Below are 26,808 nucleotides of genomic sequence, written 5' to 3'. Positions count from 1 at the left end.
GAGAACCCTGCTCTAGTGACAAATGCATGTGTGATAACCCTGGAAGCATCTTAAATAGTTATGTTAAAACTTGTCATGAGGAACAAAGGTTGTGTTCAAGTATGACTGTTTGACACTTTTGCTGTACTGTATTTGGCTAGGTACAGGGATTTATAAATGATTTTATTGCTCTTTTTTATCCAAACCTGCAGACGTCCAGAATGTTCCTTTATTTAGAAAGGAGTGGAAATGTTTATAAGAGATTTAAGAAATGTTGGTCTATTAGAGAGAAACTTACCAACATGACAAGGGTTTCATGAAACTGTGGGTTAACAACTCATTTGACTCGTAGTCAAATAACCAATTTGCCTAACTCTTCTCAACCTTACACTGAGTTAGTGTGTGGTGATCTCTCTGTGAAAAGCCTTTTTTATAGAATCTGCGTACAACATTACTTAGGCTCTGATCCTACAGTTGACTGTGGGTGGGTGCTGCCACAGAGATCCATTGATTTTAATGGAGCTGTACAGTACAGAAGAAATGTGCCTTTACAGTCTCCTGTATGATGGAACATTAGTAAAAAAATCCCAAACTTCGAATGCAGTTATGAAATGCACTCAAGGCCCTCTGCAATATTTAGATATTGGACAACTTCAGGGTCCCCACTTTCTGAAATATTACTTCACCTTTATGTAAGATGAGCTGGGGGAAGAGTAAATCTAAAAATTTCATACCTATGTTTTCATACTTTAGTAGATCAGTTATGAAAACCGATAGAACCCAATAACACTTACTTTTGCTTAATAGTTTGGTATTGGTTTGAGCAAAATTGTCATGGGTGAGCACTGGCTCTAAATCATACAACAGGTAATGGAAATAGTGAAAGACAATATTACATGTTGGGCTTTTCTGTTTCATTTTCTCTCAGACTCCCAAGCTAGTCTTTCACCAAAGACTCTTCAGCAGATATCAGAGACCTACAAACTTTTAAGCTGACACAATAAAAAACAACATAGCTGCATTTTCATGAATTAACCGTATGAAGTCAGGGATATGGAAGACTTCTCACATCCTTCCCAAATGTATACATTAATAAGAAACTCTCCATTGTTCTGTTTATCACCTTGCCTCAATTTTTTAAAAACAGATGAAAAATATTTACATTTCTCAAAAGAAAGTGGCCCCTTGACGGATCAACAAGGTGAACTGAAAGCTTCATTGCATGATCCTATGTTTAGTAGTAAATCACCAGCCTTCATTGTGCAACTGCTTTTCTTTCCCTAATGGGGGGTGGAGAATAGTGTTTTGATTAAAATTGTTTTATATTGCCATGAATTTACAAAGGCCACAGCCCTGAGTTTCCACATTACACAACAAATGAATCCCTGCTGTCTCCTTTCTTCCTAAGACCTTCTCTACTCTGTATTGAACCCTGTTTTATTTTCTCCAATTTCTCTCCAAGCCCTTTTTCACTTTATTTTCTTAGCACTTTTCTCCAACTGTCTTTGTCTAAAACAATCAAAACTAACATCAACAATGCCAGTGAGGTTTGCCACCCCAGAGTTAAGGTAATTGAGTAATCACTATGTTCAGACTGAAGAACATTCTCATTTTTTTCAGGGAGAAACTTGGACTGGTGTCTAGTCAGACGTTAGAGATGGATGTGGTTGTATCTGGTGCCCTAAATCTACCGTGTAGTTGTGCACAACAGTAATTCACTGTCCTGAAAGAGTTCAGTTCTAAGAAGAACAAGGGACAATGGACTGAGCAGAGAGTGGCATGAAAACTCCAAAAAAGATAGTGTTGATAGATGCTAGAAATGGAAAAGAGATCCCTTGACAACTCAGTATTGGTTTTTCTACAGTATATTGAGTATCTGGTTTACTCTACTAAATACATCAAGTGATGAAGCTTCTAGGGCTCCTCCCAAGCTCTAAAGAACAAAATCAGGCTTATTCTTCCTCCCTACTCCCACACACACTGTTTTTCCTGTCTGTCAATGGCTATTAGGCAAGATGGACAGGGATGCAAAACCATGCTCTGAAGTGTCCATAAACCTCTGTTTGCCAGAGGCTGGGAATGGGTAATAGGGGATGGATCACTTAATTATCTGTTCTGTTCATTCCCTGTGAAGCACCTCGCATTGGCAGATAGTGGCCAACAAGATAGTGGACTAGATGGACCATTGGTCTGACTCCATATGGCCATTTTTATGAAATTTCTTTGTCTTTAAATTAAACTAAAATAATAAATCAAATGCTCACTGAATTGCCAAATTGGTTCAAGTGTGGGTTTTATTTTTTTAAAACTGGTTCCAATAGACTATTTTAGGGATTTGCTTTGATGTAACTGGATCCATTTTAACAATAGGTACACTGGCACAGCTTTAAGAGTATAGCTATGCTGGACAGTTAACCAGGGCTCTTACCCAGGTTTTAGCCTTATCCCCTGTGCCATCTAACCAGGTTTCAAGGTGCTTTAAGTCCAAGCTAGCTGGCTGAGTGGGGGCCATGGGTTAGAGCCTCTGCTCCACTTTAAGTTGGGCTGGTAGCTGCTCACTTTCCAGAGAGGATACAGGCCAGAAAGATAAAGTCACTGAATCCTATGCACTTCCCACAGTTTCTCTTCTCATCTCCCTCGCCTCCAAGGATAGGCAAGTGTTCTCACAATTGACTGGGGAAGTTCCCAGTGCATCTCAGAACAAAGAACCATGGGATGTTCCCCAGACACACTTAGGCAAGTGCACAAATGGTGAGGATGCAGTAATGTGAGTAGATCTTTGAAGTGGGAAGATCACACCCAGGCATAGCTCAATATATACAAGCCCAGAGGCTGTACTTCCCCTCGAAACCAAGAGCTCTGAGATGGAGGATACAAAGTAGCAGGAAGCTGTGCTCTGGATCCACACCCTTTTCTTAAAACAGTTCTGTAGTTATTTTAAAATCCTCTTTGATGATAACTGCAGTGGAGAATCTAGGGGCACAAGCAATTCAGGATCAGGCTCTGGCTTTTTCGTCATAACTTAGTAGTGACTCTGCCTGCTCTGTAGTACTCATTTCAGCTCCCTTTGAGCACTGTAAAATTCTTCAACTGTCTAACTCATTTGACAATCACTAACTGAATCTTCTTTGTGTGTGATTGATGTCTTACCAACCCATGAGCTCAAAGACTGAATCAGCATCCTAGAATTCAAGAGATTTGCCCTAAAAACCATAAAATAATTTAAAGAATAGATGTGGTAGGGTTTTTTAGTCTGTATCCTAGTTTCTGAACTACTCCCATTGTGTGTTTTGTGACAATTGCAAGCTGAGTTTTCAACCTGTAAACCACAGGCTGAATGTGAACATACAAAAATGCAGGTCTCTTCTCTCTCCTCCCTAGTCCCTTGTCTTCTCCAGCAGCTGCTCTCCAGGCTACAGGGAAAGGGACTTCCCTTGGGCTGTTACCTCCATTAATAACTCCTCCCTGCACCGTGCTGGGGGAGGGAAGTCGCTACTTCCCAACTAGGAGGAGTTCCAGAGCTAGCTACCTGTATACTCATGAGATTGAGTCCCCCAAAACTGCCCTGAAATTGCAGCGCTGACAATATTCCAACTACTGTTATAAGTAAACTTGGTTCTCTTTTTTAGCTTCTTAATTTCACTGTTTCTAAATATATAAAAATTCCATCTTTCCACTCTACTCCCCACATTACTTTTATTCAATAGCTATTTTAAAAATTTTTTTTTATTAAACTAGGGATAATGAAAATGCCTTGTATCTAGAGAGGGAACTGGAAGATTATACAATAGAAGTAACCTAAAAGAAATACAGTAAGCTGAATATTTGAGGACATTAGGCATATATTGTATTTGATAGAAATAGTTTGTCTTGTTCTATAACTTTACTATGGGGACATAAGGAAACAGAACAGTTACACTTCATTAAACTCCCTATTAAGAGCTTTGTTCTAAGGCTTTGTCTACACTGGCACTTTCTCTGCCAACAAAGTCGCTGCTGCTCGAGGGAGGAGGAGGGGGTGGGAGTTTGTCACACAGCAGGAGAGAGTTCTTTTGCTGACAAACAGCAGCTACAGTGCATGCCTTTTAGAGGCATGGCTGTAGCGGCACAGCTGTGTCACTAAAAGCCTCCATCTGAATTGGCTTTGCCCTGTCTGTTACATTGGTGAACTTTGTAAAATGAGTCAGTAGGTCATAGTCCTTCCGGCATTACAAACAATGTGATAATGCTGTAAGCATGGCTTTCCAGAGGAAAGGAAAAGCTGTCAGTACTATTATTCTGTACATCTTCCGTGGTACAGTACTTGCTTTTTAAAAATGTCTACATAGTTATGTTAGAAAAAGATCAAAGCACTGCTCTTAAATGTGGAATGTCTGCTTTCTCCCTCTCCCCACCCAAAAAAAAAATTGTAAAACTGAATGCAAATAGAGAAACAACTTTGGAAATTAGTAAAGGTATTTGAGAAAAAGCTCAACACTAACTTGACACTTAAAGTACACATGGGAGCAGTTTACTTTGTGTTTTTCAGGGCATGGTTCAGTAATTGCTCTTGAAATACACTTCCTGTTTGTGACAGTTCTGTTTGGTTACTGCTGCCATAGAAACCAGTTACAACAGAAAGCTCAGCCCAGTCACTGTCAGTGTAGTGTTCCTCCCCCAAAAAAATCCATTTAACTTTTCAGTGCAAATTAAACAATTTTGCCTGCAAGGAAAAAAAAAATCTAAACTGAAAGGAGGTGGAGGGGGACGACGACTCTAATTCCATTTTTTGTTAATTAATCTTAGAGCAATTTCTTTTCTTCTTTTAAAGAAAATAAAAATAAGGAAATGCTCACATGGTGCATCCTGACTGGCTATCTGAAGTGTGTGTTCTGCCAATCAGCAAATCACTTCCGAAGTGAAAAAGTTGTCCTATGCTTAAGCTAAGAGGTTAAGATGATTACTTCCAAGTGTGTTTGGAAAAGATAATGCGAATTTCTTTCCTTACAAGCAAAAGTAACTAGGCCCAAACAACAAGATCACTAACAATGTTTGGTTAACATCTTCCTTTGTAATAAAGAACAGATCTGTCAGTCATGATGTTTTTTTAGTTACTGAAACTGAACAAAGCATGAGGGGAACTTGAAGGAAAAATTATTATTTTCTTTACTAAATACACTAAATCAAGCACCCCCCCCCCTTTAGGATTGTATTTAAAAAATCTCTCCTGACAATTGTCCAATTTCTATTGATTGCATAAAATGATTGTTGTTCAGGATGCAAGCTACCAAACTCACTAAAGTGGGAATAAACTAAAACTATTGGCCGTGCTGCTTTGTGTGTATGTGGCTAGTTTTTTTTTCTGTGCCCCCCTCCCCACCCTCTCAAAGATGAGTACTCAGAGAAAAATCACTAGAATCTAATTGAAAAGTGGACAGTGGTTTTGTATTGTGTTATGACCATGGTTGTAATTCCCACCTCTGACAGATGGATATGTATGTAGCCAGCAAATACTTTTACAAGTTGAACACACACAGCTAGCATTCTTTGATAATTTTAAGTAGTAAGTCTCCTTAATAGCCTTAAGCTTTATCGCAAGTAGTGTACCAATGTCTTAATGTTTACATTCCAACTCTTACATACAATTTTTAGCTAGAGAATGCTGTAACAAGTGAGTTATTTCACTTCTTGTGTTCTAATCTTTTTTCTGCTGCAGCCAGCTACATGATTTATACTGTTGTCTGTGCTGCTATGATCATCCTCACTAATGTTCTTCATAGATACAAACATTTTTTGGGCATCTCTTAATATTGTTAAATGGATTTTTTCCACATATGTTCCTAAAGCATAAGAGTGTAGGACTGGAAAGGGACCTCAGTAGATCTAGTCAAGTCCCGTGCGCTCAAGGCAGGACTGCATAATAACTAGACTATTCCTGACAGGTGTTTGTCTAACCTGTTCTTTAAAACCTCCAATGATGGAGATTCCACACGTTCTCTAGGCAATATGTTCCAACACTTAACCATCCTGACAGAAAGTTTTTCCTCATACCCAACCTAAACCTCTCTTGCTGCATTTTAAACCCCTTGCTTATTGTCCTATCCTCAGAGGTTGAGAACAATCTCTCTTTTTTTGCAAAGTACCTTCTATGTACTTAAACTATTATGTCTACCCCTCAGTCTTCTCTTCTCCAGAACAAACAACTCAGGTTTTTCAATCTTTCCTCATAGGTCATGTTTTCTAGACCTTTGATCAATTTTGTTTCTCCCTTCTGGACTTCCTCTAGTTTTTCCACATCTTTCCTGAAATGTGGTGCCAAGAACTGGACACAGTACTCCAACTGAGGAGTTATCAGTGTAGAGTTGATGAGGATATTGAGCAGAACTGAACCTAATCTAAATCTAGGCAAATTTTGGTGGTATTTTAGTTTTACAGAGGTATATATCATCCTATTTTAAGACAGATTACAATCATAAAACTGTGGCATGTACAGGGGGAAGGAGGGAAGGGTATAACATGATGCGCCTCGTCATACATTGTGACAAAGTCCCAAGCCTGTATTGGTGAGTCCTATGCTTCTGGGTGGTTTCAGTGGCCTTAGAAATTCAAAGAGGCTCCAGTGTGACCTCCCTTTCTCAGTGTAGCAGCAAGAGTCACTATTGAGTTACTTTCATCACCAGCCAGTATGGGAGATGAGAAGGGGGAATACTCCACAGTCTCTGTTGCTCCATAGAGCTCAGTAGGGACAATTCAGTCTGCTGCCTGGACCAGGTCCTACTTCCCTTCTCCAGGAGATCTCTGTAGAGTATGCGGGGGGGAGGGGGACCCAGGCCCACCCTTTACTCCAGGTTCTAGGCCAGGGACCCTACTGGTAGCAGCTCTTAGTGGCTTTCCCTTCACCACTGACACCACTTTGATTCCCTGAGCCACTTCACCCTTACCTCAGGTTTCAGTAATGCTACCTCTCCTCCAGCTCCTTTCACCTCAGCCTCCTGGCAAACACTGGAAGGAGAGCTTTTAAATGTATATGAGAGTCCTTGATTGGTTCCAGGTGTCTCCATTAGCCTAACAGCCTTAACTGGTTAATTGGCCAAAGGTGTCTTAATTGACCTGGAATAGCCTTTGTTTGGCTATCCAGGGAATAAGGGCCTGCTCATTCTGAAGGCTGATATACCTGTCTTCCAGCACTCTTATATTCTTCTGGTCTGAATCTGTCACAGACCATATACCTGCCACTAAATTTCATAGGCATTGTCTCAGAAGCCTACACCTACATAGGAAAGGTCTACATCAGGACATTAACTCTTTCTATTGGTGGGTTGCCCATCATTGTAAGAAATGGAATGGGAAATCTAACACAACTCTTACCTGTTGCTTGATTTTATTTCAAATTCCATTTCATTAAGTTTATCTACTGTGAAAGCCAATCCAACAATTAGGGTAAACGTAATCACTCGATCAAAATAGCATCAGTATGGTACTCCCAGCAGCTGAATCTCTTTTGTGGATTTGTCCTCTTGTCCATGTCTTTACACTTATTTTAGACATTCCTTAAACTAAATTAGGGTCTGTTGGTGATTTTGTTTTGTGTGACTTTTTCTAAAGTGTGGTGGGGCACCGTGGAAAGTTTTTTGTTTTGTTTGTTGTTTTTTATTTTTCTCCTGACTCTTCCACATCCATATGGATGAAAAGTTGATGCTTGAAGCAGAAGAACTTGTAGTTTTCTAGAAAGCTCCCAGGGATGCCTGTATAAAAGAATGAACTTAAAATATGTTCCCTCGTGTTTGCTTTGAAGACTTGAATAATGTGGATGATTCTTCTCTCTCAAGAGCAAAATAATATATCCAAGAATATAGCATATTGAAGATTCTTCCAACATGAACTATTGTGCACCCTAATGTGACACTTCCCCTTGTGTGGATGGTTTAACAGTTGAGGAAAAACCTCTGTTTTCATTGGGTTGAGACCTTTGGACAACTTCTTAAATTCTGAAGAGATCTGAAAACAATGGAAGTATTTAGGTGCCTATTGTTTCTGGAGATTCTGGAGGTTGAAATTTTCATGGAGCTAGTTTAGTTTCTGTGATTCATGATGGCAGCCAGATCAAATAGGCCTCAGTGGCTCCAGTATAAGAGGAGGCTTTTAAAGGAAGAGAGGCACTTAAGAGTGAGAAAGGAGGCCTTGCAGTAGAAATTTTCTAGAGATGACATTTTAAGTTAAGTCTCTTCTGTCCTTTACCACCTCCCCTAGCTTTTTCTCTTCAGTTAAGCCTAAAGGAAAACAAAGGAAAGGTCAGAATTCTGAGCACTAACCCTTAGGTGTGGGTACTATGTTGGAAAGAGGGTATGACTCTGACTATGTTCATCTTTAAAAAGACTTCCAAATAGCTTATGCTTCCATTCTGGTAGAATATCTCTTCTCAAATTTTTATTTGTAATAGAAAATATCAGTTAAATTTCAGGTGTCTTGACTACATCTCCTCAGATGAGGTACTATTGGACGGTCTGTTTTCTTCTAAGGTGACTTCTATCTCTTCTGTACCTAACTTTAGAAGTGATAACTCTTCGGGCTTGTATTTCATGAACATAAACAAAACCAAAACTGATATAGTGGTTACAGATGACTTCTTTGTTTCTAGCACTATGCTGCATTGGTCATCCATATTGTGCTGGGTAGGAATAATCACAAACAGCAATGGCAACTGAATGATACTTGATGGTAACATGCTAAGACCTGAAATAGATTATCACCAAGGCAGGTGCGTTACAATGTATCTGATTCCAGAAATGTCAGGATGTTCTGCACTTTAACTTGTTCGTTTCATTAGTGACTTTGGCTTATCGGCTACAGATTGAATGGTCACAGAGACTAAACTGCTCTTTTTGCCTGTTACGGTGGGACTGGAGAAACAATGTGGGGAAGCATCCACTTTCCATACTCTTAACTTTGTTTATAAAAACAAAAGTTCTCGATTTCCAGTTTAGTGGCCCTTTTGCAAGTACTGAAATCTCTTAAAAATGCTGTCAGCCTGATTTAAAATGATATCTGATAAAAAGGCGGTGGGGAACTCTGAAGTCTTTCATGCCAAATTTCAGCCTCAGTCAAATATTTGCGATTTTAGTTATAAATCCCTGATAATCCAGGTTAGTAGTAGACATTCAGGGCTGCTATAATATATCACACATATAAACAAACTATTAAATGCATACGTACAGCCACTGAGGTTATAGAGTAGCAGCAGACTTTTGCTAAAAGTTTTCAAATATATAGATGGTCAGCTGTGACAGTTGATTCAGCTTGGAATGGAGTCTTTTAAGAATATTGCGTTGTGTGAAGAAATACTTCCTTTTTATTTGTTTTAAACCTGCTGCTTATTAATTTCATTTGGTGACCCCTGTTTTTGTGTTTATGAGAATTAGTAAACAACACTTCCTTATCTACTTCTCTACTTTTGGTAGCACTTGTTTAGCTGTAACCATTTAAAACACTGTGCCCATGAGTCATGAAAGGAGCATGAAGCAGATGTTCATTATATTTATACTATCTTCCATACCCAACCTATCCCTAAATCAGCAATCTTGTTTAAAATACCAGATTTTTTTGGATAGCTTTCTTAAAAAACATTTTCTTTAACAGCAGTTGACGTGAAGAAACCTTCCTCTGGCAGCATTTCATTTGACCTATCTATCCAGTTTCTTCCATAATTCCATTTATGGAGAAATTGATTCCATCCTCTTTTCAAACTCTCATTCTCTACTTATGCGCATATTCAGTCCACTTCGTTATATTTTTGGATACGCTGACAGGCTAGTCTGGCATAGAGTAACGACGCCGCAGGTCCAACATAAAGTTCTATTCAGAAGGTTCAGAAGCATGACGTTTTGAGAAGAGGAATGGAAAAAATGCAATGCATTTCATTAGCTTCACTTCCCAATTTGGGGAATGTTTGAATGCACCAAATGTGGTCTGTTGTAGTCAGCTAATGAATATTGACTGCAGTTCTGTGTATATAGTCAGTCCTTACTCCTGAAGCAAAAGACACATCTGCTAAATATTCTTTGACTATATTACTTGACACATGCTGGCAAGTGCAGAGTACACATGAAGGACAAAACTCTGCAACAATTTTGTTTATGGATGCTAAATAACTATTTTGGGAGGTGGAATGAGTAGTTCTACTGTCAACAAAGACACTGAGTATGACCATATAGTAGGGTAGAGACTAGTGCATTTCTGAACATGAATGGAAGTTGTAGCTAGACCAATTCAGACTGAAATAAGGCACACATTTTTAACATTGAGAGCGATTAACCATTGGAACAACTTGCTACTCACTGACAATTTTTAAATCAAGATTGGATGTTTTTCTAAAGGATCTGCTCTAGGAATTATTTTGAGGAAATTTTTTGACCAGTGTTATACAAGAGGTAAGAGTAGATGATCATAATAGTTCCTTCTGGTGTTGGAACCTGTGAATCTATGTGAATTTATAGGCTTAACCTCTTTACAGAAACGTCGGAATTCTTTTTTTTTATTTTTTGGCTGGGGCGTGGAAATGGAGATGGAGTTAAGTATCAAACAACTCAAATTCTCTAAAGTAACTAGTTCATGAGGACCCTAGGCTGTCCCTATCTAACTCTTTCCATAAAATTTCCTCGCTACTCCCCAGGTTGTATATCCAAAGATCTTATTAGCCCTTGTTGCCACAGCCATGCACTGGGAGTTCCTATTGTGTTGCGTGTTCACTATAACCCCTAATCCTTTTCAGAGTCACTGCTTTCCAGAATGCAGTCCCCCATTGTGTAGGTATGACCTTCATTCTTTGTTCCTAGATGTTTAACTTTCATACAACTGTGTTTTTAAAAACACAGATTCTGTTTCAATGGGCCCATCTGACCAAGTGATCCAAGTCGCTTTGTATGACTACCCTGTTCTAATAATTATTTATCATTCCACCAATCTGTGTCATCTGCAGATTGTATCCCCAGTGATTGTGTTACCCTACTAGAAACACCCTGATTAGATGGATCTCAAAAAGTAGACATCAATTGGGAACCATTAACCACTTTGTTATTCATTTAACATGTGCTCTATTAATAATGCATAGTGCTAATTTTTATTCAGAATGTCATGCAGTACTAAGTCAAATGCCTTACAAAAGTCTAGGCATATTAAATCCACACAGTTTCCTTTATCAACCAAACTTCTGATTGTATTCTTTGATAGGTTTTGTCAAACATAATCTTATTTTGCATAAAACAAGTGCATAATACAGCAGAGGTTTTGTGAAATAGTGTAGGCACCCAGCAATGAGGTGGACTTTGGGTGCTTAAGTTAAATGACTCTCTTGATCAGTAGTGGGCAATCTGCGGCCTACCTCATCAGGGTAATCTGCTGGTGGGTCGCCAGTCAGTTTGTTTACATTTGCACAGGCACCCGCAGCTCCCAGTGGCCGCAGTTCACAGTTCCCGGCCAATGGGAGCTGTGGGAAGCAGCGCGGGACACAGGGACGTGCTGGCTGCCACTTCCTGCAGCTCCCATTGGCCAGGAATGGTGAACTGAGGCCACTGGGAGCTGCAGGCGGCTGTGCACATGTAAACAACTGTCTGGCCTGCCAGCAGATTACTCTGGCCGGCCACAGGTTGCCCACCACTGCTCTTGATCCTTGTTTAAAACTGGGTTTTTCCTTCATTGACTTTGTATCTTTCATCTATGATGGCTGATAGTAGATGTGGGGTGTTGTGCAATCATGCTTGTTGGGTTCTGTTTGTTTGGACATGTTAAACTAGCACTAAAATAAATTAAACCACAGATAATCATGATTAGTTGGTCAAGGTAAAATGGAGATAATCATGGCTCTGTAAAGAATGGTTTATTCATTTATCGGGTCATTGAGCTGTGCAGGAAACAAGGATGATGTAAGTGATCTTTTCTTAAATCCTAAATTCTTTTCCTCCCAGACCGGGCAATCTTCAATAAGAAAATCTTTCTCACATATTTTTCAGATACATCTGTTGCTCATGCCTGCAATATTAAGGCTTTTTTTTCAGTGTACTATGTAAAGAAAAATGACATGCAAGTAAGTGATACTAGATATCCTCTAAAAGCTTCTAATATGAAGGTAAATAATGTTTACTGGCATTCTGTTTTAAAGGAAGAATAGATTTTGCCTATTGTAGCATACAGGGAAAGTGATCTTACTTAGCAATAGTTTGCATTCTCTGCAGGCAATTTGAGTTAGAACTGAGAAGAATTGGGAGGGAGATTATCAAATATTCATGAAACTCTTCACAGTTTATTTTAAGTGGCTTTTAAATCCTCTTGCTTTTGGAGAACTTCAGTAGTCCCAAGCCATGTATTACCAAACCTCTCTCTGGCCTCAGATTGGCTTGTGAAATCCATTTAAACTTAAGCAAGTCACCTTACCTCCCCATCAGATGGGCTAGGATTTGCCAATTAAATGCTCAGTGAGTCTCCCATCAGCATGTCTTATCCCTGAACCCTAGTTGGAAGGCCCCCTTCTGGGACCTGTTTTAGCCAAGTGAGCTTGATGTTAATTTGTTACACATCTATTTAATAGAGTAGAACACGGTTGAGAGAAGCCTTGTCTCTAAATCCATCATCTTCTAAACATTTGCTGAGCTGGGTTCAAGTTCGCACATCCAGTGAGAGATAACTGACAATGCAAACTAGGATCTTGAATCTTCAGAGTGATGAAGGTGCAGTCATGATCTAAAGCAGGCCTGCACAACATACGGCATGCAGGCCGCATGTGGCCTGTGGAGCATCACTGTGCGGCCTGCGGCGGGATTCAAAAGGTTCTGAGCTGCCCACAGTGACGGGGAGCTCAGAGCTCTTTAAATCCCAGCTCCCAGCAGGGTCTGGAGCCCCAGGCCCTTTAAATTGCCACGAGAGCACCACTGCTGGAGCCCTGGGGTAGGGCTGTGGGGCCCTGGGGGCTATTTAAAAAGTCCGGGGTTCCTGTCGCTTCTACCGCCCCACCGCTTCCCCAGGATTCTTGTAGCTATGTAAAGGACTAGGGCAGTAGAAGAAGGGGAGCCTCGGGCTCTTTAAATACCCTCAGAGCCCTGGGGTAGCTGGGGGAGGGTCTCCAGCTGCCTCTGCTGCCCTGGTCCTTTAAATAGCCTCGGGAGCCCCACCACTTCCCCAGGGCTCCCACAGCTATTTACAGGGCTGGGGCAGTGGAAGCAGAGGTGCCTCAGGCCCTTTAAATAGCCCCTGAGCCCCGGGCTGCTGCTGCTACCCTGGTGACGGAGGCAGGAGGAGGTGGCACTCACCATACAGGATGGGCTGTACCCCCTGTACCTGCACCAGCTGCCCGCAGCCAACCCCTGCTGCGCCCCCTACCCGCACCAGCCCCACACCTCCTGCCCTGCCTGCACCAGTTCCTGTCTGCAGCCAGCCCTGCACCCACTGCCCGCAGCCAGCCTGTCTCCAGCCGGCCCTGCACCCCCTTTCCTGTCTCCAGCCAACCTGTGCCACACACCCCTGCCTGAAGCCAGCCAGTCCCACACTCCTTTGTCTCCAGCCCTGCCAACCCATGCCACACCCCCCCTGTGGCCCTGCCTGAAGCCAGCCAGCCCACCCCACACCCTGTCTCCAGCCTGCCCCACACCCCTTGCCCAGCCTGCAGCCAGACCATACCTCCAGCCCCCTCCACCTCCCCCTCCAGCCAGCCCCATGTCCACTGGTGCCCTGCAGTTCCCAGGGAAGTAACCCTGCACACCTGCCTTCAACTGAGGGGGCAGAGCAGCTGGAACCCACATGTGCACCTAGCACACCCTCAGGGAGTGGCGGAGCTCATTTCTAGTTCAGACCCATCTTTTAAAAGAAACTTTAGGTAGGGTTAACATACATTTGATTTTCCTGGACGTGTCAGGCTTTTTGGTTCTTAAATAGCCATCCGGAGGAAAATATGGACGTTGTAACCTTGTTGGTACAAAAATACATACTGTGGCAGAACTTTTTATAGGGAGTCAGTTGCCAAGAAATGAAAGGCTTTTTTTTTTTTTTTTAACACTTTTTTTTTTTTTTTTCCAGTCATCCCTGTCGGGGCCCCGCCGAAAATGTTCAAATTGGGTCCTGCACTTCCTAAAGCCGGCCCTGCCAGCCGCGGCCTGGAATCAAAGGGCTCTGGGCTGCCTGCAGCGGCAGGGAGCCCAGAGCCCTTTTAATCCCAGTCGCAGCCGGGATTCAAAGGGCTCTGGGCTGCCCACAAAGATTCCCAGCCGCGGCTGAGATTTAAAGAGCTCAGGCTCCCCTCAGCAGCAGGAGCTCTGGGCCCTTTAAATCCCTGCCCCAGTCCTGCAAAGCTCCAAGTTCCGCCAGCCGCCGGGGCCCTGGGCCCTTTAATTTGCCCCTGAGGGCTCCGAGCCACCTCTTCAGCTGGGAGCCTCTGGTTGATTTAAAATCAAGTATCACCTTCCTTTTTGGCCCACAGCTGTTTTGAGGGGGCGGCGCTGGGGAAGGAGGGTTTGTTTCTGCAGGGCTGGGCGGTGCTGGGGCGGGGTGTTTCCGCTGGGCGGGGAGGTCCTGGGGGTGCAGGGTGTTTCCACTGGGCCGGGGGGTTTCGGCCCTCAGGTGTTTTCTTTGGAGTAATGTCGCCCTCACCACTTTACGAGTTGTGCAGGCCTGATCTAAAGGATGCACCTTTGAAATGCTAGGCTTTTGGGAAAAGAAGTAGAGGAAATAGGTTCAGAGCTTTGCATAGGAATGTTAAGTTATGGGGCAGTAGCTAATGGGAGATGGCATGTTTTGTCCTCTCCCATACTATGGCTGCATGGGAAAAGCCCAAAGACCACAGATCAGAAGAGTTCAAGGGTAATAAGGTGACACTAATAGACATTTGATTAATCTTTCAACTGCCAAAAATGGCATTTCCTGTGACATTAGTTTATTTAGCTCCCTCTTGGAAGGCTTGTTCATCAGTCTGACATAAGTGTAGATTTCTTAATTCCAGATATGTTACTCATATCACAAATATTGCAGTAAGAATGACTAGCTTTATCTAAGATGGCACACTGCAACATAAGCTGCTGAGTAATTAATTTGAACCATTGACTAAACAGGCAGTTCTCAAACTGTGGGCCGTGACCCTATTTTAATGGGGTTGCCAGGGCTGCCTCATACTTGCTGGGGCCAAAGCCAAAATCCGAGCCCAGCCACCCAGGACTAAAGCCAGAGCCAGAACCCCACCGCCCAGGGCTTCAAAGCTCAAGGGCTTCAGCCCTGGGTGGCAGGGCTCAGGTTACAGGCCCCTTTCCTGGGGCTGAAGCCTTGGCCCCCCTGCCCAGGACACTAGGGCTTAGGCTTTGGCCCAATCACCTAGGGCAGCTGGGCTCAAGCTTTGGTTCCCCCCATTGCTGGGGTCATGTAGTTATTTTTGTTGTCAGAAGGGGGTCACAGTGCAATGAAGTTTGAGAAACCCTGGACTAAACTATAAAAAGATTTGCTTTGCTTTGCTTCATTGTTTGAGGCATAAGAATTACCATGTTACAGTTAACCAGTAATTTAGTCTAATCTGATATAGTGGTATTTGACTCCACTGCTTCCTTTCTTCCTGCATCAAATATGCTGCTGGCAATCTGAAGAATGGTGTGTGTACACATGCATTCTAGTGGGTGGAGAAGGAGCATTTTTTGCACTGTATGACAATAAGGATTGAAGGTCATTGTCGTTCTAGCTAGTGTAAGTAAAAATTCTGTTCTTTCAAGTGTCTAGTCCTTTTCTGGAATCTTAAACTCCTTAGCAGTAATCTATGTTGGTGATTCCATGAATTACCCTAATACACCCTTTAACTTTTTTTGGTAGCTGAGAAATTATTCAACCTTCTAATTTCACTGCTATTTTGCTGTATTATGTGAATAGCAAATATCACTCAATTGTTGGCCTTTATCATAACACTTATTATACTCTCTTCTGTTCTTCTGCATTCCAAATTAAATACGAGCCACTTCTATTCTCTCCATATATGAAAGCATTTCCCTACTGTTGACTCTCATTGCCCTTCCCTGGATATATTCCGTTTCTGTTGTGTCAGAGAGAGGTGGGCCAGTGGTAATGACTGAGAACAGAATATGCTGCACTGATTACAACACTACTGAGGATGGGATATGCCACACTTTTAGCTATTCAGTGGCTAATAACATCTAAGCAATATCCTGCATTATCCTTGTGTTGTTTATATTTTTTTATTCCTGACCTCTGACTGAAGTTAATGCATATAAATGTCTTGAGGGAGTTCTTGACTGTAGTTTATATCCTTCATTTGAACATATGTACAGTTTAAATGTTTTCTGTATTTACCTGTCATAACTAGAGGGAATAGCTTTTATGGCTCTGTTCTTGGTTCAGTGACTAAAATGTCATCCTCCATAAGTTGTCATTTGATTATTCAAACTTCTTTTCTTTGATATGTAAGAGCTTGATCATAAAATGTAAGGGAAAAATAATGGAAACAGCGATACAAAATATAATCTCTTTAAAAAACAATTTTAAGTTTCATAAAAGCTTTCATTTTACTTTTAAACAGATGGGCTTAGGTCATGAACAAGGATTTGGTGCCTCATGCTTAAAATGCAAGGATAAATGTGAAGGATTTGAACTACACTTCTGGAGGTGAGTACAAGTGTGACTTAGCTAAAATATAAGGCTTAATCCTACAAACGCTCATGCACATTCTTAACTTCTGGGGTATAAGTATAGTAATGCTGTTGTCTTCAATGAAACTGCTTAAATGCTTTATTGTTAAAGCATATGCTCAAGTGTTTACTGGATGATGGCCACAATTTGGCAGGTACTTGAGCTGCGCTTTGTAGAACTGTACAAATAATAGCTTTTTATTTTTTTTTTCTTGCTGGCTATTCTTTAAAACCAAATTATGTTTTTAGCTTTGTAAAAAAATTGGAGTAAATTTTGAAATGAAAGCCTTTTTAAATGGAAAGATCAAAACTTTTTTTAAAAAATGTCTAAATAAAATGTTTCAGGAGGCAGTTGGAACAATTTTTGGTAAATTCAGCACAAACTCATGAAATGTTTTGCTTAACCTGAATTTTTGAACTGGGGAAGAAAGGAATTTTGTCGGAAAGAATTCACTCTGCTCTAGTGCTTAGCTTCAGGCATGTGAGTGGTCTTCAATGGGGACTATGGGATTACTTTTGTGTTTAAAAGTTAGGTTCGTGCGTAAGAATTCTGCTGAATCAAGGCCATAAATAGGAACTCCATTCCTCTATCTTATACAATGAGAGAAATGGGGAAAAAAACCAAAAAACTTTTGTTTTGATAACAAAATGTGTTGTGCCCCTGCTTCCAACAAAATACATAAGCATTTGTCTGAGATTAGCTGTAGTTGAAATGATTTTAATTTACGTTGAAATTGAGTTAACGTTTGTGTAGTATTATACAGTTGCTAGCTTAACTTTTGCCGTGTTCATGTAATTTATTTGAAGTATTTTTTGAACTTTGATGGTCTGCTGTTCCTAAATCCAAGACTTGGCTATTGCCTTGATCTTCTCTGTAATAAACAGATAGTGGCTCGTTAGTGCTTTATGAGGCTTTGTATTAGTTGTAGTAATACTCAGCATTAGTATTCTGTAGTTCTCCTGCTCAGCAAAAAATACTTCCACTTCTCCCATACTGTCATTTCCACCACCTGCGCCCAGAAACAGAAGTCTGCGTTCTCCTAAAGCCCGACTACACTTAAATTTTACTAGTATAACATTGTCGGTTAGGAATGTGGATTTTTCTTAACTGAAATAGTTACACTGGTAAAAGCCCTAGTTTGGATCCAGAATCCAGCAGACTGAGTTTAATCTCAGCTGCAGTAGAATGTCTAAATAGAGAGTGAATGTATCCGAGACCTTGTCTACCCTAGAGACCCACCCAGTGATATAGTTATATGTATAAAAGCTATGTTAGCATAAGCACTTATTTCAGTAGACTAAAGTGCTTATGCTAACATAGCTTTTATACATATAACTATATCACTGGGTGGGTCTCTAGGGTAGACAAGGTCTCGGATACATTCACTCTCTATTTAGACATTCTACTGCAGCTGAGATTAAACTCAGTCTGCTGGATTCTGGATCCAAACTAGGGCTTTTACCTGCATAACTATTTCAGTATATTGCGCCTAACTACTGACCCATCCTTCCTCTCTTGAATGGCCTTAAAAGTGAAGCAAGTAATCTGTAAAGTGAATCATGTTGTATAAATGAGTACTGAAGGAAAAGAAGAAGTCCAAGTTTTTCTGATAAAGGAAATGCAGACCTCTGAGTATGTGTTGCAGCAGCTCATCATTCAGGAGGAAGAAACACACCTGAAAATCCATTCAGTTGATCATACTAGTTTGAAATAAAAATGCTCATATTTTAAATAGGATGTAACCACAAATGGACAAAACCTTAATCCAATCAGCATTTCATTTATGTTAACCTTGAATCTACTAGTTATCTTTTCACTGAAACAAGAGAATGTGGGCAACAGGAGTGGTGAGGATTGCAGTCTGAGTTGCTGTTAAGGTTGAGAGGCTTAAATGTGATCTCTGAACCCAACCACTCTGTTTTATTCTGCTTGGATGTTTTTTAACATCTGTCTGCTCTACTTTCTGAATACATTCGACACGATCCAGTGTAGCACTACCCTCTGCTGGATGGAATTGAGTCTGCTCTCCAGTGTTTCAGTTTTAATTGGCTTCCCTTGGTTTCTTGTGCAAGGGTTCCCAAACTTTTTGCTGTTTTTAATTCCATTTTAATGAATTCCTCCCAGGACCCCAGACAGCATGGAGTATACCATTTTTGAAGAGCATAATGGCATCCTCCACACAGCATGACCTTGGATGCCCATACTGTGAGGTCATGCCACATAGAGGATGCCATATTGCTCTACAAAATGGCATCTTCTGCACAACATGACCTTGTATGTGTGGTATTTGCAAGCTCACACTGTGTGGAGGATGCCATTTTGTAGAGCAAAATGGTATCCTCCATGCATCATGATCTTGTGCGCACCATACATAAGAGGTCACATTGTGAAGAGCAAAATGGTATCATCCACATACTAGGGATTGCAGCCACCCCAGCTGCTGATGGTATGACCATAGTTTGGAAACCCCTGCTGTAGTGTCAGGCCTAAAAAATGATATAACATGCTTCAAAGAGCTGCTGGGGATTCTCCTTATGTTTGTGTGAAAGACCCCATAGGCTTTCTGGAGAACAAGGCTGAGAGTTGTGGCAGGCCATTTCCTTTGTGTGGAACAGACCAGGTTTGGAAACTATAAGCCTCTTTCCATCCAGAGCACAGGATGTCTTGGGAGACAGAGGTGAACGGATCTATGTCATAAATAGGGCCTCGTGTATGGTATGATTGTGAAGCCATGTAACTACAGGTTATTTTTGAATTGCTGCAGAACTATTTGAAAGTCTAAACTTTTAAAAAAAACTGTCTAGGCTTCAAGGTTATAATAACTAAGTGTAAGTCAATATAGTAGTGTCTGCAAATAGCCTATAACAATACTCTTTGTGGCAGGGATGCACTCACTTCTTCTCAGTGGAGTATAATACTGTAGTCTTAAGACGTCAGAATTGTCCACAACACTTATTTTTCTCAGAACAGTTTAGAGTTATTAGGCTAATTGTTTTGCGTTTTTGTTTTTGTTTTGGCATGTCTGAATCACTATCACTGTCAGGGTTTTTCTTTTTAAGAGAGAACCATTAAAAACCCTAGGTAAAATAAAGACTTAAAAACTGTTAAAGTAAGGCAGCATGGAATCTACTGTTCAAATTAAAGTATGGTGTGAATTGATGCTAGACTCATTCCTGCAGGATTTTGCCACTTCTGGAAGGCAAGGAAATTGTGTTGAAATGAAGACTTCTATAAATTTGGAAAAACCTCCCTGCAAGGAGGAAAAAACTTTATACACTGAGCGGCATTTTCTTCTACAGCACTGCTTCTCAACCAGGGATGGGGGGCATGAGCAGGGTGAAAGTGACTTAGTGGTGCTGCAGGAGTCCTGAGGGAGGCGTGGCCTCATCTGGAAGAGGCGTGGCCGCTCAAGATTTAAAGGGCCTGGGGAACCAGCTGTGGCTGGGAGATCCAGAGCCTTTAAATCAACCAGGGGCTCCCAGCTGCAGAGGTGGCTGGGAGGCCCCCCCCCCTGGGCTCAGGGGCAAATTAAAGGGCCCGGGACTCTGGCTGCCAGGGGGAACCCTGAGCTTTGTGGGGCTGGGGCAGGGATTTAAAGGGCCCGGAGCTCCTGCCACTGAGGGAAGCCCGGAGCACTTTAAATCCCAGCCCCAGCCCTGCCACCGGCTTACTTTCACCTCTGGTTTCAGGAAGTCTGCCAAGACTTGGGCTCCAGCCTTGGGTGGTGGGACTTGGGGAGGTAGCGCCATCTTCACCCCCAACTCACCCCAGCAGGCCACCCAGCCTGTCTGGGTTGGGGAGGGATGCAACTAAAATTTTCAAAATGACTGCAATAGAAAGATCTTTCCCTGCTGTCAGAAGGGGTTGCCTCACAGCCATTGACTCCACAAGCAGGCAGCAACTATCCAAGGAGATGCACCACTGCTCTGTCCTGCTCCATCAGCACTCCTGGGAGCAGGGCCAAATGGAAGGGAGAAATCGGGAGGAGGGGGGCATGTGGTGCTCTGGTTGGGTTCTGCAGGCTGGTCTATTCATGTTTTAGGGATCCCGCTCTCCCAGTGCTCTGCCACGACAACACAAGCCACCTTAAGGCGTTGCTGAGGCTTGCCAGTGTAGACTAACCCTTACAGTATGATCACATACTTTCCCACTAGATGGGAGTGTTAGACTGGAGTCATGAAACGTAACCTATTACAAGCAGCAGGGAATGTTCTGACTTGCCTTTTGAAATGCAATCTGAGAATTCACAATGCCCTGTGAATACCAAAAGATGCGAATAGCCTGTGAAGTTCACAAAACAGCTATTTGGACCAGTAGTTTCCTCCAGGACATCTAACTCTAAAGCACCTGGTACAGCCTAGGGTGGGAAATATGGTGATTTAAGCCACATTTCATATCTTCTCTCATTCTGGGGCCAAAAGGCAGATTCTTAAGCACATTTTGCAGCTGCCCTGAGGATGTTTTAAATTGCACCGGCTCCAAGGGGTTATACCAGTAGAAGGGGAATTTTAGGATTTCCTTCAAGACCTTTTCCACTCGGCTTACCCAGAATACCTCATCCAATTCTAGGAGAACATTTCATCTTGTTTTCTGGGATCCAAACACTCTGTTAGTCACTCAGGTTACTTTAATTAGGCATGTAACAGCTCTATGCCCACATTGACCAGGCCCAGACATGGGGTTTGCATGCAAGGTGATACCAAATACCAAATCACCTGTCATACTGCACTGTTTATATAGATTTTTCCTAGCTCAGAACATCTATTCTTGAATCTAACTGGTTTGGACACTGGGCAGATTGTGTGATAATTGCTTATGTCCTCGCCTTATCTACAATTCAAGCGTATCTGTTCAGGGTGTTCACATTTATCTCAACTAGCCTGAAAACATTATCTTTAGCACACAGCCTGTCACACCATTGTTTACAGTCTAACCTTGCACTCAAGTTACTCATGGGTTGCTGGACTCAAGAGACTTTTGGGGTGTTGGACTTTTGGGACTTTGGGTGATTTTTTGTGTTGCTGGACTTAAGACCCTAAGGGGAAAAGGATACTGCCAAACTTACTTGGGGATGCGTCTTTTTCTCATGGGTTGTGTTATGAATCGTGTTTGTGGTGTTTCTTCAACATAATGTCGTATTGTTTCCCTCCTTTATTAAAAGGATTTTGCTACCCCAAATAAATAAATAAAAAATTCTATGCTTACAGGGGGAAGAGGTTTGGAGTACCTGTATTCCCTTTATATGAGGGCCAGGACCCTGAGATTTAGGGCTGTTAAACCAAACCTATGCTAGTGAGGGGAAGGAGAGGGCATGCTATGGAACTCTTCTTGGGCAGCTGAATCTGCCAGCTTCATGTTTGCTCTGTGCCAGGAGCCAGCACAAAGTGGATGTGGTAAAAACAAGGATGTGGCCCAGAATTGTATTAAAAGGTCAGCTGTCTCAGCTTCTTCAATCTCCACCTTTGCCTCCACCCCATCCTAACACACACATCCAGGAAGGGAGAAGGTGCTGGCAGAGGCACTGAACCTGTCCTTCATGAATTTTTAATTTTGTTTTGAGCTAATAAACCCATCCTCTATCCCCTGAGAGTAGAAGGGAAGGGAAAACACTTTCTGCAACATGTAGATCTGGTGGGAAGTATAAGAAAGAAGCTGATTCCCATTCCTCATGCCTCCACTCCCAAGCATACACACTGAAGTGTTGTTGCCAGCTCAAGGATTAGAATCATAGGGTTGGAAGAGACCTCAGGAGGTCATTTAGTCTAACCCCCTGCTCAAAGTAGGACCAACACCAACTAAATCATCCCAGCCAGGGTTTTGTCAAGCACCACCTCCCTAGGTAACCCACTCCAGTGCTTCACCACCCTCCTACTGAAATAATTTTTCCTAATATCCAACCTATGCCTCCCCCACTCAATTTAGCCATTGCGCTTGTCTGTCATCTGCCACCATGGACAAGCCAGTTCATCCTTCTTTGAACCCCTCTTCAGGTAATTAAAGCGGCTATCGAATCCCTCTCCTTCTTTTCTGTCAGAATACAACAATAGCCCTGTTCCCTCAGCCTTCCTCATAAGTAGTCCCCACCACCCCATTTCTGTTCCCTCCGCTGGACCTCCCAATTTTGCCCACATCTCTCTGGTAGGGGGGCCCAAAATGGGACGCAGTACTCCAGTGTGCCTCACCAGTGTTCGAATAGAGGGGAATAATCACTTCCCTTGATCTGCTGGCAGTGCTTCCACTAATGCAGCCCAATATGCCATTAGCCTTCTTGGCAACAAGGGCACACTGCTGACTCATATCCAGCGTCTTGTCCACTGTAATCCCCAGGTTCTCTTCTGCAAAACTGCTGCTTAGTCGGTCCCCAGCCTGCAGTGGTGCATGGGATTCTTCTGTCCTAAGTGCAGGACTCTGCACTTGTCCTTCTTGAACCTCATCAGATGTTTTTTTTGGCCCAATCCTCCAATTTGTCTAGGTCACTCTGGACCCTGTCCCTACTCTCCAGAGAAGCTACCTCTTCCCCCACGAACTTACTGAGGGTGCAATCCATCCCATCATCCAGATCATTTAATGAAGATGTTGAACAAAACTGGCCCCAGGACCAACCCCTGGGGCACTCTGCTTGATACCAGCTGCCAACTAAACATCGAGCCATTGTCACTACCTGTTGAGCCTGACAATCTAGCCAGCTTTCTATCCACCTTATAGTCCTTTCATCCAATCCGTTCTTCTTTAACTTGCTGGCAAGAGTACTGTGGGAGACCATGTAAAAAGCTTTGCTAAACCCAAGGTATATCTCATCCACTGCTTTCCACATATCCACAGAGCCAGTTATCTCCTTACAGAAGGCAGTCAGGTTGGTCAGGCATGACTTGCCCTTTGTGAACCCATGGTCACTGTTCCTGATCACCTTCCTCTCCACCAAGTGCTTGAAAATGGATTCCTTGAGGACCTGCTCCGTGATCTTTCCAGGGATTGAAGTGAGGCTGACTGGTCTGTAGTTCCCCAGATTCTCCTTCTTCCCTTTTTTTAAAGATGAGCACTATATTTGCCTTTTTCCTGTCATCCAGGACCTCCCCCAATCACCACGAGTTTTCAAAAATAATGGCCAATGGCTCTGCAATAGGGTGGATTTGATTTTAAATCATTGATTTTTAAATCATGATTTAAATCACTGGTAAGGAAGACTCGATTTAATCATGGATTTCTACATGAAAGTGCATTCTTGTTGGTTGTTGTAACCTTAATATATATTCTTCACAACTCAGAGATAGATGTAGATTTCATTTTTAGAAGGTACACACTATATACATTTTTAAAGTGATTTATTTTGAAAACTTTTCAGATTCATTTTACAGCTATATCAGAAAATGAATGATTGTTTGCTTATTTCATCTACCAAAAGTAATTTAAGCAAATAATTCACCTCCCAATGACTTCATAAATATCTCCACTTCAACAGGTTAATGATTAATATTTGGAGGATTTTCTTGCCATGCTGTATTAGGGGGAGCATATCACCAGACAGACATTTAAATTGTTTTATTTAATTAAAACAACAATATTGTGTATTCTGGATTTCTTTCTTCAATAGAAAATTGTATATTTTAACAAAACAAGCATATGATTTTTGATTTAGTTAAAATTAAAGTTTTTAAAATCGCTTGTTTTTGTTTTAACTAAATAGTTTGAATAATTTTTTTTTAATATTTCAAGTGACTGGTCAACCAGGTTAACATGAGAAACTTAAAATATAGCTTGTGCAGCTAACCAGTCATCTTCACCTTCATTTTGCGGTTTGTATCTAGAAAAGAAAACAAGCCTTTCTGCTTTTTCAGGTCCCAATGATTTGTCAATTTGAATGAATTAGTCAGAAGGAAGAAAATTTCTTCTTGACGGTGCAGAAGGAATGCTACTGCTGTTTAAGTGAGATTATCACTTCAACAGTGTCTGATCCAATCCTTAAGTGACCTCCATCAGTTCACTGGTGTGACTTTTTTTCTTTAAACATAATCAGCAAAATTTTATTTCTGATGGTTCACCCCTTAGTCTGAAGTTATTATAGTTGGCATTGCGGAGGGATGGATTTGCTGGATGTCCAGTGTCATAGCCACTCTCTTCTTCAGTACGTTACTCGGACCCTCGTACCAATATTGAGAATATTTTGCAAGAAATGAGCTGTGAGGACAGGCTTGGCCCATTCGTTTTGTTCATTCCTTTGCTTTATAAGATCTCATTCAGGGTTCCTTGCAATGTCAACGCCTTAGCATAAACTGTTATTTCCTGCATTTTGTTGAAAACTCAAAAATAGCTTCAGGGGTACTCTAGCATGTGTTCAGATTTCTCTTAGCCCATGTTGGATTTGCTGGTGACATGCCATCATTTATTTTTTCATGATTTTGTTCACAAAACTGTCATCACCTGATTAGGCCTGTTCTTGACAGTGCTCAAAACAGTCCACTACTGAGTTCCAGCGACGTTCTTTGGGAGAGTTAGCTTGTTCCTCTCACTTTTTCAGAGTAGCTGTTGCAAAGTGTTTAACGAAGTGTTTGCAATTTCAACAACGTTATGCCTTTACAGGCAACCCACGTTAAAATCAATCGGTTACTGTTTTGTTACATTGCTGATCAATTAAGAGATACACTTGTTAAGTTGCGCAGTGCTCCTTATAAACATTGTTTGGCAGCCGCGCTCCCTTAGTCCACTTGCTCTACAGAAAGAGCAGCGATTGAGCTAACCAGTGGGGGCTTGAACCAGAGTGAGCCCGCTAAGCCCCCATCAGCCTGCCCCCAAAAACATTTTTTTTTTTTCCCCTTTTTTTTCCAAAGGGGGTTTTTTTTTCCTTTGTAACAGGGGGGGGCAGCCCCAAACCCCGTTAAGGTTTATCGATTACCGGACAGTTCAACGGTCCCTTCCCCCCATTGACCTGTGCAGCTCCTACCCTCTGCCTTGGAGCTGCTCCTGGGAGCTTTCTGCTTGCTGTGCAAGGGGGTGGGGGGAAGGGGTGCTAATGTCAGGGTGTCCTGCTCCCCCCGCAACTCCTGCACCCCACCCCTGTACCCTCATCTCCAAAGAGCGGGGGTGGGACATGACAGGGCTCCTGATGGAGGGAGCTTGCTGGCAGCAGCTGCGGTCTCAATCTTGTGATCTACTTAAAAAAGCAAGGCACTTAGAGTGGGGTCAGCATACTTAAAGGGGCAATGCGAGTGTCTGTCTCTCACATGGTGTATGTCTCTGTCTCTCTCTGCCATGCTGTCTCCCCTTCCTCCATTCATGCTGCCATGTAGAGTGTGAGGCTACATTAACAAGAATGTGTTAACCCTTGGGGGCACAGCTGAGTACTAATTCATCATTTAGCAGTAAGGCATTCCCTGGGAATGAATATATATATATAATAGTCTTTTGTCTGGTGGAAAAAAATTTCCTTGGAATCTAACCCCACCCCCACTCACCCATTTACATTAATTCTTATGGGGAAATTGGGTTCAGTTAATATCATTTTACTTAAAGTAGCATTCTTTAGGAACGTAACTACATAACTACACCGTTAAGCAAGGAGTTACTGTATTTCTGGAGCACTGAAGTCTTTGGCTAGGTGCAACCATATGTTATTAGCTTGGGACTGTCTTCTAAATTTCTTCTCATCTTGGATACATTTGCAGCATTGTCTGTGACCAAGCTGCATACTAAACATTTGAGTTTTTTTTCACAGTTTATTATAGCTTTTACTGCTACTTCTTGTTAGTATTCTGCTGTGTGTGCATTTCCTGATGTATCAATTGTTTCTGTAAGGAAGATATTCCCTTCTTCTTCTGTTGTCACACAAGCACATACAGCAGGATCATTGTAGATATTGCTCTACCCTCAAGACTCAGGTTAACAATTTCACCCTCTAGACCTTTTGCACACTGCTCAATTTCTCTTTCATACACTGTATCCAGCAATTTGCCTGCAATATCCGCTCTGTTGGGTGGACTGTATCCTGGTCTTAATGACTGAACCATGTTGTTGAAGTGTGGGTTCTCAATCATACAGAAAGGAGAGTTTGTTGCATAAATAAAGTGGGCAATTTTTTCATCAATTACCTCTTTTTGTAATCTGCTGGTTCTTATCACAAACTTATCTATGGTTTGTGGATGATGGAGATTTTTTTTTTCTACACGTGATATACTGTGGCTGTGTGACATACTG

General features: G+C 41.9%; 1 protein-coding gene across 1 annotated transcript in view; it reads left to right on the top strand.

Annotated features, from left to right (window-relative positions):
• TES (testin LIM domain protein) overlaps positions 1–26,808 on the top strand; it is a 43,662-nt gene that overhangs the window by 2,239 nt on the left and 14,615 nt on the right. Inside the window, exon 2 of the mRNA XM_032770801.2 lies at positions 16,511–16,596. Coding sequence (XP_032626692.1) covers positions 16,511–16,596 — 86 coding nt within the window. The remainder of the gene's footprint in view (positions 1–16,510; positions 16,597–26,808) is intronic.

The sequence above is a fragment of the Chelonoidis abingdonii genome, chromosome 1 (assembly GCF_003597395.2).
Source record: "Chelonoidis abingdonii isolate Lonesome George chromosome 1, CheloAbing_2.0, whole genome shotgun sequence".
In the NCBI taxonomy this organism is placed as follows: domain Eukaryota; kingdom Metazoa; phylum Chordata; order Testudines; family Testudinidae; genus Chelonoidis; species Chelonoidis abingdonii.
The sequence above is the reverse complement of the archived record's forward strand: the minus strand, read 5'-3'. Positions and strand labels throughout refer to the sequence as shown.